Genomic DNA, 12,545 nt, shown 5'->3' with positions numbered 1-12,545 from the left:
GTTCCACTTCATGATTGTGTCCCACTTGTTGTTGATTCTTCACAAAAAATTACAGTTTTATATCTTTATGTTTGAAGCCTGCAATGTGGCAAAAGGTCGAAAAGTTCAAGGGGGCCGAATACTTTCGCAAGGCACTGTATGTATCTGCTGCGCACAGACACACATGTTGACCGCACCGGCAGCTGCTGTGTCACTGAATGTCAAATAAAAACTGTAGTTCACAACTCAACCCTTGCAAAGTGACAGGCTTAGAAATGAGAGATACCAGACAATTTAACGTTCATTTACTTTCACAAGACTAAATGGTAAAATACGACCATTAACAGCCAATCCTTTATGTCTGCAAATATTTACTATATGTTGGGTGAACCTTGTATCCCTGGTCAACTTCCACTACAGAAATGGCACATTTTCCAACTGACTAAACTAACACACCTCTGTTTAGATAAATGAAGGCACTTCCTGATATGCAGACTGATTAGGAGCAAACTCAAAACACCCAGTCATCTCTGTAACTTCCCATATTTCTCTTAAGCAACTTGCTCTTTTTATGAAGTATTTCACACAACTTTCACAACTGTGACATTTCAACACTAGCAGTTTTTACAGACTTGTTTCTCTGACTTTTCCCATCTGGCTATACCTCTCAGAGATGGGGACTCGAATTTGAGACTCGTACTCGAGTCGCACTTAACCTGCTGAGAACAGACACCCTTTTCCGGGAAAAACACCTAAAATAACATACCCAAAATCAATCAGGAATAACTCCTCAACCATTAGGCCTAGATGCATAATTGTGGTCTCCTTTGAAAGGTCAGAAGCTTAGGAATATACATTAACTACATTAACATATTTATTTTACCCTTACCTGTGGCCAAGACTGAACGACCATCGTTGGTATCTTCACCTGAGGCCACTGAGGTTAAATAGCTGAGTTTCCCTGCCAGTCAGTCAGAACTGAAGAAGTCCTTTGGATGAGGGACGAAACGTCTTCCAGTATCTTCAACCAAGTCCAGTTGCCCTTGATTTTAACCTTCGTTGGATAACTATGACCTGGATGACTGAGAATCTTCATAGACATTAAACTGGTCTGAAAGTCTGGGGGGGATGTGTTGACTTACAGTAGTTTATAAGCTGTGATTAGTTGTTGCAGTGCACATTATATGGTTGTGCTCTGTAAATGAAAAAGACAAGTTACAGAATTCCTTAAATATATGCAGTGTTATAAGCAGCCTGGATTGAACGTAGAAGGTGATACAACACTCATTATACCAATGAGAGACTTGTCTTGAACTCTAGCTCAAAGACTTGAGACTTGACCTGGGAATTAGCTCAGAGACTTATGAGCATCTCTGTCAAACACTGGCCATGTTTTCATATATACATTACTTTTTCTTGTAGGTTTGAAATCCATTTAGACAGCATAAGTGAACATTCAGAATTCTCTTTTGCTCCTATTCATCACATTTCAATGTTCAGCAACCCAAATCAACGTGCAGTCAAAATTCCTCAATTCTTTCTGCACTAGCTGACCGAGAAATTAATGTTGGCAAACACTCTACTGTGCAAATAGTGACAGAGCAGGCATCCTCCTCCATCCCAAACCCGGGGTAGAGAGGCTCAGTAAAGGAGCCGTGGAACGTGTGAAGGTGACTGAGAGTCCCAGAGGAGACACTGTAGAAGGACAGGGAGCCACCAGGCCAGTCCAGATACACTCCAACCCTGTGGGAGCGAGACAGGGGTGCTGGTATTTCTACAGGCTTGTTGTCATGCTGAGCGCTGTAGTGATCCTCAGAGCAGAACAGACTCCAGGACTGATCTGTGTATCCAAACCCACACAGGTGAGAGCCAGCCCTCCGACGGATCCCCCTCATCACCACAGCAACGTCCACCCAGCGTCCTCGCCACTCCACCTCCCAGTAGTGGCGTCGGGTGAGGCCTTCGCGACACAGCACCTGGGAGACACTCTCAAACCTGTCGGGGTGATCTGGGTACTGCTGTGTCTCCCTGACCCACGTCACCTGCTTTCCACTATCGTGCAGAAAGAGAGACTTGGCAACTGTGTTTGTGTCCAAAGTCAGCGTACATGCATCTGTACAAAACACAGATATGGCTATTTCAGCTTTTTTTTCATAAATAAATTATATTAATAAACTATATTAACAAATTAGGGGGACCCAGGGTAAAAATGGCAAATGGCAAAAGTTATAAACACATTTTCTTGCAGTGAAATGCACCATGTAAGCACAATATAAACTAAAATAATTAAGCCCTCAGGGTCTCTGCAAAACAGGGCCTCAACAATATAGCTATAGTATAGTATAGCATTCAACTGCCACACATCTGTGCCAGAGCTTTCAGACCCAACTGACCTGTGCCTAATCTAAACAAAAAGACACAGACAGAATGAAAGAAAGTAACCAGATCAGGATCACAGAACCCGCACTCTCGGTTTTAAATATATCTCTATCCTGCCATCTGTTGGACAAATATAACACTACAACATGTGAAGTGAAAAGGCTGAAAGATGGCAGCATGCATATGAACACGTGTGTGAAACTAAACTCAGATGGCAGATGGAGGAAATTATTCAAAACAAAACTCTACTTTTTTTTTCAGTTCAACTTCAAACTTGATTAAATATTGAAAGAAAATGTGATATAGATCCATGCATTATCATCAGAATAATTTATTTAATTCAATGATTTTCTATTTTATAGTCTGTTTGGTTCAATTATAAGTTAAAATTAGTTAAATAGAAATTAAATCACTTACAGTTTTTCAGTGTTGATTTCAAGTAGCACTCTGCATTATAGTCCACACTGTAGACAGAATATACACAAAAGTAATCACTAATCGACACATTATGATGTTTTTGAATACTTTATATCTGGCTTTTGTTACTAAATGATACGTATATTTTGCATGTATGAAAATGTTTATTGTATGTGCTGTAGCACGTGAACATAGTGCACTTTACTTCCTCTGAAAATTGTGCTTTCTGTTCTCTGCAGTTTATCATGTGTGCAGCTCTGAAAGAAACATGGATGGATAACTATGTGGCAATCAACACCCCGATAAAGGGAACTTGATCATTAAATGAAACTTTAAACCACAAGAGAATTCAAAGAAACATCCATTTTAACAAGACATGGTGTACAATAACAGTGTTTATTTTCAGGAATTAGCTTGAGTCTCTTTTCGTGGTATTTTTAGTCAATTGTATTGTTGATACTACAGAACAAATAGCAGCAGGAGAGATTAACACCCCAAATCCTCAAAGACACTAAATTATTAGCTGTGATGGATTGTTTTACCGTAATGTTTCCAGTTTACAGAGCGGGTCGTTCAAATGAACAGAGACCAGCTTCACTCCAGAGTCCTGCAGGTAGTTGTAGCTGAGGTCCAGCTGCCTCAGATGAGAAGGGTTGGAGCTCAGTGCTGAAGCCAAATAAATGCAGCCTTTCTTTGTGACTCCGCAGAAGGACAGTCTGCGTGGAGGCAGGGTATTCACATTTCACCAAAAAACACAATCTGCCTTTTGTGTCATGTTGACGTATTTGACCAAAAATAATACTGAAAAACTCTTTCCCTTACTTGTTACTTTTCTATTTATTTACCTTACATTTCTAGATGTTTCTGTGTCGTTATTGTGCAGACATTCTTTTTAATTTTGTATAATTTTTAAAAAGGTTTTAAAGATAATTGTTTGGGCATTTCTGCTTTATTGTGACTGTGTTAGAGATACAGGAAAGGTAGGGGCCAGAGTGAGGGGATGACATGCAGCAGAGCCCAGGTTAGAACTGAACATGAGTCACTACTGTAAGGAATCAGCCTTGATTCTCAAATAATTGTAGTATTACTTTGCCCTTTGCACATTGGCTGATTAATTAACTGTAAAGCCAGCTTACCGTAACGTCTCCAGTTTACAGCCCGGACTTGCCAGTCCCACAGAGAGGAGCTTCACTTCTGAATCCTGCAGGTCGTTTCCACTCAGATCGAGCTCCATCAGGTGAGAGGTGTCAGAGCTGAGGACCAAGGCCACATCAGCACAGCATTTCTGGAGATTGCACTCGTTTAACCTGGAGGTCAGGATATGTTTTGTTCCAGCGGGTTATATGCTATATTAAGAGGTGGTACCCAATATAGTTTAAAATGATCTGAAACTTGCAGGAGTTGAGTTGATGTCAAATGTAAAAGTGTGTCACTATATTGATATAAGCCACTTTATTATTTGTTGTGTCCTGTGAACCTGAGTCACCTGACCTTAATGTGTCCAGTTTACAGTTTGGACTTCTCAGTCCAACACACAGCTGCTGTATGTCTGGACCCTGCAGGTTGTTTCCACTCAGGTCCAGCTCTCTAAGGTGGGAGGAGTCATAGCTGAGAGCTGAGCCAATGTCATTGCAGCATTTCTGTGTAAGGCCGCACCAGCTGAGCCTGAAAGGTGAAGGAAATTTTCAAATGAAGGTAGAGCGCACTACTTGTGACATCAGTGGTAAAAAATTGTCTTGTTATTATTTTGTTATTGAAACTATTTTAATTGATTGTTTTATCACTTGATGGCAGTACAACAACCTCTAAACACAATGACAAATTTGTTAGCAAACGGTTGCCTATATACCCATTTTGCATAGAACATTAGCATTCATTTGGAGTGGTGTTTCTGTCTCCAAGTCTAATATTAAATCTCTTTTTAGCATGAATTCATTCTGCATTGACTCCTGAGTGAAATATTTACTATATTTGTATACTGTTCTGTATACTTCTTTATGTCCCATTTACACTTTATTCCTCTTTTTGCAATAAAGATTTAAGGAGGGAAAAAAATCTTATTATTCTGACACCACATGAACCACAGAGGAGACACTACAGTGGCCGACACACTCTGTCGGCTCTTGTGCTAAATAACACGTGTGGTCCTCCATTTGTCCAAATTTCACTTCTCTTCTTACTTCTAATAAACCAGACTACTACTACTACTGTTACTATTACTTATTATTTGTACATATTCAACGTAGTGATGAAACGAGCTTATAGATTCGTTTGTCCGTTTGCTCTACTGTAGAAACATGGCGGTACAACATCGTGTAATGTCTTTATACATATAGTTACAGTATGTATATTATAGATGTAATATGAAAGTTTGTTCATAGTGACATGCATATATAACCAAAATTCACAGCACTACAGATGTTATTAGCATGTTTTAGCAGATTATTTTGTTTTCATGATCTGCACACACTCAATCAGTCCTGTTGTTCTCAGCAGCAGGTAGTTGTTTCCAGAAAAAGTTCTGATAAACACAGTACTACACACTTTACCAGCTCAGCTCCAAATGACATGGTTTCCTCAGGAGTTGGTGGAGACAAAACAGAGCTAATCATGTAGCTAGGACAACCACAATCTTCCGTTTCATAGGACTGCACTGACCTTAGTGTTTCCAGTGTACAGTGTGGATTCCTCAGTCCAGAAGTAAGCAGAGATACACCAGAATCCTTTAGGCTGTTGTTGCTCAGATCTAAGGTTTTCAGGTGAGATGTGCCTGAACTCAAAACTGTAGCCAAATCTGCACAGCAATTCTCTTTTAGCTTGCACTGATTCAACCTGCAAAGAGTTTTCAACCAACACAACATGATTTTTTTCTTAATAACATCAATTGTGATTAAAGTCCAAGCAAGTGAGTTAAGTTTGTTAGCAAGAAGATCTAACCTCACTGTTTCTAGTTTGCAGAGGTGGCTGCGCATACCCACACACAGAGCCTTCACTCCTGCTTTGTGGAAGTGATTAGCACTCAGGTCCAGTTCTCTGAGTCGGGTAGACTCTGTGCTGAGAGCAGTAGCCAGTCCTTCACAGCAGTCTCCTTCCAGTTTACACTTATGTAATCTAAAAAAAAAAAAAAGAAAGCTTTAAAATTCGATTATTAATATTCATCAAGTGGATTGTTCAAGAGCACATTATGACAGCCAACACAAGTCTAACCTAAACCACAAGTCTTTCAACCATTTAATGCTGCCGTTTGTAGGGTTGTGCTATGTTCGGTTTCTAAAAGACTGCTAACAATTGTTATAGACCTTAAATTCTTCAGTTTACAATTTGGACTCCCTAATCCACCAGAAAGCAGCTTCACCCCTGAATCCCTCAGGTTGTTGTCACTCAGGTCCAGCTCTGTCAGGTGAGAGGAGGAAGAGCTCAACACGGAGGCCAAAACTTCACAGCCGACCTCAGTGAGGTTGCAGCGATTTAGCCTAGAAAAACAATACACAAACAAGAAAAAGCTGCAGTATTACACAGAAATTAGTTTGCAGCTTAGAGAGGAACACTTTTATCCTGTGGGTAAACTCACAGAGCACGTGTGGAGGAAGTAATGACGGTCAGCAGCTTCACTACCCCTTCATCTGATCTGTTGTACTTTTTCAAGTCGAACTCCTTCTCCGTTGCCTCTGATGTCATCAGTTCAAAGGTTAGAGCGGACCACTGGACCGGTGACAGCTTTTTGGCTGCAAGCCTCCCGGAACTAACAAAGCTCTGGACCTCCTGCACCAAAGACTCCTCTTTGAGCTCACTCAGGCAGTGGAACAGGTTGAGCTTGGCCTCTGGTTCCTCTTTGATCTTCTCCTTGATAAACTGGATGGTTCTAGCCACATCCTCCTCTCCTTCTGTTTCTAGATTCAGTATTCTACCCAGAAGCTCTTGGTTTGACTTCAGCGACAGTCCCAGGAGAAACCGAAGGAAGAGGTCCCAGTGGCCGTCTGGACTTTCCAAGGCTTTTTCGACGGAAGTCTTGTGAAAACTGAACACAGACTTGGGGAGCCACCTCGTAGACATCCTTTTAAGGTATCCAAGAAGAACATTTTCCTTTCTTTGCATGTAGGAGTGATGGGCGTACACAGCTGCCAGAAACTCCTGGATGGTTAAATGTACAAAGCTAAACACTTCTCTCCTCCTCCTGCCTTCCTTCACGAAGACCTCTGTACAAACTCCTGAGTAGATTGTTGCCTCTTTGACATCCATGCCGCATTCTTTCAAGTCAGCCTCGTAGAAAATCAGTTTGCCCTTCTCCAGTTGACGGAATGCCAGCTCTGCTAGCTTCAATACAACGTTGTCGCTTTCCATCGGGTAGTGCCCTTCTATCATCCGGTCTGTCTGGCAGAGAAGAAGATATGCGTACATCTCGGTCAGGGTGTTGGGCATGCCTCCTGTCACATTGTCGCGCAACATTTTCTTCATTACAGTGACTGTGATCCAGCAGAAAACTGGTATCTGACACATGATGTAGAGGCTTCTTGATGACTTCACATGGTTGATGATTCTGGTGGCAAGGTTATCATCACGCAAACGCCTCTTGAAGTATTCCTCCCTCTGTTCGATAGCGAAGCCCTTCACCTCCGTCCACAGCTGGATGTGCTTTCGAGGGACCCGACTAATTGCGGCAGGTCTCGACGTGATCCAGATGAGAGCCTTGCCAAGCAGATCTCCCGTGATGAGGTTGGTGATCACCACATCTAGCGAGGCCGGCTCCGTCTCATCTCTCAAGACCTTGTTGTGCTTAAAGTTCAAGGGGAGGAGAGTCTCGTCCAAGCCGTCAAAGATGAAGAGGACTTTGTATTCAGTTCCCAGCGTCTCAAGAGGTTTCATCTCAGGGAAGAACTGATGGAGCAGCTGCATCAGACTGTAGTCCTCTCCAATGTTGGGGTTCAGTTCACGGAAAGGAAGCGGGAAAAGGAAGGTGACATCTTGATTTTCCTCTCCTTCTGCCCAACTCAGGGTAAACTTCTGTACACAGACAGTTTTACCCACTCCAGGTATACCCTGCGTAAGCACAGTTCTAATTCGCTTCTCTTGGTTGGGCTTGGGTTTGAAAATGTCACTAGCTTTAATGGAGGTTTCTTCCGTTGTCACTTGGTCTGACCTCTGCTGTCTGACCTCATGCTCCTCGCTGAAGCCTCCCCAGGCTCCTTCGATCACGTGCAGCTCGGTGTAGATTTTGTTCAGGTAGACAGTGTCTCCTTCATCAGCATTCCCCTCGTAAATGTTTTGGTACTTTTCCCTTAGGGTGGATTTCAGTTTTTCTCTGATTGCATGGTGGTCGACTTCTGTTCAGAGCAAATTAACTTTTAATCCTGTGTCTGTACGTGGATATAGTACGAGTATGAACTTGTCAACAGGACTGTGTATGTGGGTATTGTTGTTATATCTTCTTACCTTTGCCTACTTGATTGCATGGAACTGATAAAGAGACAAAGAGAAGAGATAGCTGTTACGCGGCCAATGTATTTTGTCATACAAACTAAAAGTCAAATAGTGTTCCTTTTAAACATGTTTTACCTGCATCGTACTTCTTCATTAGGGTTTCAGCCCACAGTTTGAGTTTCATCCTCATCAGTATATCCACTGTAACTTTAACAGCACCGTCGTAGCCATATGTCTGCACCAAAAGATCCACAGTGCCAGGCCTGTCTACCCCATCGACCCGAGACTTTTGAATATGAGGGAATCCTTCGAGAACATTACTGTAAAGGAACCACTGGAAAGTCCTCAACTCTTTATCAACCAGCTCCTCCAGAATGTCCAAGAGAAGCTCTGGGACAGAAGCCATGTCTGTGTCCTCAGTTTGTCATGTGATCAATCAGTCCTGTTGCTCTGCGTTCATCCTCTGATCGAAGAAAGGTTCAAATGCAGCAACAGTTTCAGTTTTGAGCTGATGTAGTCGTCATCTCACTCCTCGTTTCCTGCTGAGCACACTGAAGATTTACAGCCATGTGATCCCCATAGAGAGTGCACTGTCAATGCACACTGGACTAACAACCCTGTTTACAGGAAATGCATTGTTCTCGCCACTCTTATCAGCTTTCCATACGAGTGGATTTCTTTACATGCCTACTTGGTGAAACCCGCTGAGCCAGTTCAGCCAAGTTGGTGATAGGTGGGTATGGAAATCATAATAGTAAATTAAAATAACTGTTACGTTTAGAGAAGAGAGACTGGCCAGTTCATTATACAACATTAATAGTTTCACTCTGTGTCACATCCACATTAAAGTTCTTGTTTTGGTGACCGGATTAGCCAAAATAGAAAGAATGTGCATGTCCTCCCATAATGTAATGCAGGAGTAAGACACTGGTATGACAGTAGATATACTGTAGCAGTATATCTATATTTGTAGCAGTATACTATTTATTGTACAGTGTTTACAGCATGTAAAGCGCAGGTCAGTGCTTACTGTCAGCAGTGCATAGGCAATAGCCTAACTGTGTATTGCCTTAAAACCTATTTGAGGTGGTTGCATAGATAAGAATAAGAACCACATGAGAACAAGAAAGACACCTAACTGGCACTGTGGTCATAATAATACCAGCCAATAAAAATGTCTGTTAAAGAAAAATCAGTGTTCTGAGTACATATGTCGACTCAGGTATCATGACATGGATTACCATAATTCTCAGATGATACAAAAGCACTAGTAATATCTCTCTCTTAACTTTTTTAACATTATTACAGTGAAAGAATATTTATTTAATGAAAAATGGGCCATCATCAATACAGTAACACATGGCATATTAAATATTGTCAAATTCTTTTCACATCACAGTATGTGTCTATAACGGGTCAGCCATGGGCCAGTTTTTTAGGCCTTATTGGGGTGAATGAATTCAAAGGGTACTTGTTTAATTTAATGGAGTGGATTATATTATTAATTTGTTAGTTATCTGGTGGTTCATCATGGTGGTTTGATCCGGTTTGATTGACAGTGGCCTGTTTAAACAACCCCACAGCTTGAATCATTTTGATTCAAACGCTGCGCTGAAATTCGCGACATCGCCTTTTCCTAACTAGGCCCTGGCTTCTTTAAACCAGTGAGAAAAGCACACACAAACACACATATATCCAAATATCATGTAAAAAAAAGAAAATGAAAAACTGTTTCAAGTTTGACAAAAAATCGTGTTGGACCCGTGTTTAAAGCAGACATATATACAAAGTTAATTAACACACTTTATTTAAAGCTTTGCGAAACAGTCTGAAACAAAATGCCAACGATCATTCTTTCTATTCTATCTGCGGTAAGTTTAAGAAACTAATTGTAAACATTTGAATTGCTCATATGTGTGGCTATCGACATGTGGACCATAAGTAAATAACTGATCATCAGTGTGTTCCTGGTGTTTCAGACCCAGACAGGTCATAGTGTGACTGGTCATCGGAGCCATCATACTTCATCAGCTAATTCATCTACTGTGCTGTATCTTCATAGCATTTATTTGTACTTGGTAATTTATACAGTTTTTACTGTGATGTTGTGTTACTCTTTAACACCTTTAAACACTGCAATAAAGGCGTTATGATCACACAAAAAATGTATCTATAACCATACTGATGAACACTGGAACACACTGGGTTACGTCCTCCCTTCAGGAAGCAGACCTCTCTCCTTCAACTGTCTAGGAGGCCCTACGAAGATCAGGTGATACAAATTCTTTGTGCCCAGGCAGGAGGTTTCCTGTTGTAGCTGACAGTCACCCCCCTCACTTTCTGCTCCTTTTCACCGCATGATCCATCAAAAGACTCAGCTCCAAAGGCATCCGAATATGGTTTCTCCAGAACCTTTAAGACCCTGTCGACCTGCAGGACAAAGTGCATGTAAGATGACTTCTATTAATTTTTGAAGCAAAATTAGGATTTGAATCTCATAAAAATACAAAAAAACAACATTGATCTGTGCAAACTCAGATGAGACAACTCAGTCCATTAAAGCAGCTGTTGGTCTTTTCAACAGTTCATGTCTGTGGACAGTGTCAGTACCATCGATTTCTGTGTCTCCACCTAGTGGTTGACTCATTCATTAACAAATGATAACAAGAACAACCAATTAAAAGTCATGTGAAAAGATAGTGTCAAGTCCACAGAAGGCAAGCAACGCTAGCGTTAGCAGGTAATGCTTCTGCCTACGGGGCCCTAAGTCCTTCTGGTTACTAAAGCCATGTGCCCATCTAGCATTATTTAAGACAACAAATTCAGAGGGATACAAGTGACCCAGTTAGTAGCATTAAAAGTAATCCAGTGCATCACTGCCTGTCTTAATATTGTTTCTGTAGCAGAAAATATCATCTAGGGTATTTTTGATATAGTAAACCAATTTCCTGATGGAAACCCTGCGATACACTCTTAATCCCCATGTTGCCTTGTAGACAAGTTTTAATGGATCCAGATGTCCCAGTTGAGATTTTAACAAGGAAAGGACCATTTTATAGGTCTCCTAACCTCAGAGAAGTCTCCTACTTCTGCAGCCTCAATTGCATTCTGGGCGATGTAGTTGCGCAGGACAACATGGGGGTTGGTGCTGTTCATCACTCTGAGTCTCTCCTTTTTGATGACAGACAAGTCACTTGTGGCATCACACTCCCTGGCTAAACGCCTCCTGGTATTTCAGTGCAAGATCAATTGTTTGAAAGAATCAAGAAAAAGTGTTGATTTATCCCATACACAATATAATAATAATAATATGTGCATTTATGAAAATGTCATATGCTGGAATTAAATATATGGCATATGTTATAATGTCATATACTGTATGTCTATATTCAAAATGGAACAATTTCATATAGGTACATATGTTATACCTATATATTTATGACATATTTCAAAATATAGCTCTGTTCATTAACTAGTATGTAAGCCTAGGCCTAAGTCAGCTGCCTGTTGCTACTGGAAACAGGGTTGATGAGAGTGTTGACACTGAACCAAAACAGTAAAGTTATGGGATGTAAACAACCAGCTGAAAGATAGAAGAAAAGACGCCGTAGATCTGAGGGGAACATCTAAATACTAAATATTACTGCTCCTCTAAAGGTTAGGCCTATGTCTAAAGCTAGTAAACAACCCTGGATAAATGACAGCATTCGCAGCGTAAAAAGGGAATGCAGGAAAGCAGAGCGCAGATGGAAAAAATCCAATCTCCAAGTCCATTACCTCAGTCTGAAGGATTTATTAATTAACTACAATAAAATGGTTAAGGATGCGAGAACACACTATTTTTCTGAACTCATTACTACACATAAACACAATCCCAGGTTTCTGTTTAAGACTGTGGATCAGCTGGTAAACCCAACCCCTCCTTGTGCCTCAGCTCAAAGTAATGATGACTGTGAATTGTTTTTATCTTATTTTACCAATAAGGTGGTGTCAATCAGAGCCTCTATTACCCCCGTGGCCCCTTACTCAGAGGTCCCTCACCAGCAACAACAGAGTTTTAACCAGTTTTATCCCATCGACTTGTCTGAGCTTTTAAAAACAGTATCACAAATGAGAGTGTCCTCCGGCCCACTTGATATAATACCTACAAAATTTTTACTAAAAGTAATAGATTCTGTTGGGCCCCATTTGATCTCTGTTTTCAACAGCTCCCTATCTACTGGTTGTGTCCCTGATTATTTTAAAACGGCTTGCGTGAACCCACTTTTAAAGAAACCTGGTTTAGATCCCTCCCTCCCACATAATTTTAGACCAATTTCAAAACTGCCTTTTACTGCAAAGATTCTAGAAAG

General features: G+C 41.0%; 2 protein-coding genes across 3 annotated transcripts in view; both read right to left on the bottom strand.

Moving 5' to 3' along the window:
* Nucleotides 1-1,027: 1,027 nt before the first annotated feature.
* Nucleotides 1,028-8,100, bottom strand: LOC123985200 (NACHT, LRR and PYD domains-containing protein 12-like; the record flags this gene model as incomplete). Its single annotated transcript, XM_046072642.1, has 9 exons — nt 1,028-2,092; nt 2,776-2,822; nt 3,318-3,491; nt 3,912-4,082; nt 4,267-4,440; nt 5,434-5,607; nt 5,713-5,886; nt 6,075-6,248; nt 6,347-8,100. Coding segments are annotated over 9 exons (3,435 nt in total), but the record flags the coding sequence as incomplete, so codon positions are not given.
* A 1,883-nt stretch (nt 8,101-9,983) lies between these two features.
* Nucleotides 9,984-12,545, bottom strand: part of selenoo2 (selenoprotein O2) — a 7,695-nt gene continuing 5,133 nt past the window's right edge. The window contains exons 8-9 of one of the 2 annotated variants that reach the window (XM_046071940.1): nt 11,263-11,419; nt 9,984-10,623 (exon numbers count right to left, since the gene is read on the bottom strand). In XM_046071940.1, coding sequence (XP_045927896.1) covers nt 10,453-10,623; nt 11,263-11,419 — 328 coding nt within the window. In that variant the 3' untranslated portion in view covers nt 9,984-10,452. The remainder of the gene's footprint in view (nt 10,624-11,262; nt 11,420-12,545) is intronic. The other variant, XM_046071942.1, reaches the window with a different exon arrangement.

Source organism: Micropterus dolomieu, linkage group LG16 (genome assembly GCF_021292245.1).
Source record: "Micropterus dolomieu isolate WLL.071019.BEF.003 ecotype Adirondacks linkage group LG16, ASM2129224v1, whole genome shotgun sequence".
Taxonomy (NCBI): Eukaryota; Metazoa; Chordata; class Actinopteri; order Centrarchiformes; family Centrarchidae; genus Micropterus; species Micropterus dolomieu.
The sequence above is the reverse complement of the archived record's forward strand: the minus strand, read 5'-3'. Positions and strand labels throughout refer to the sequence as shown.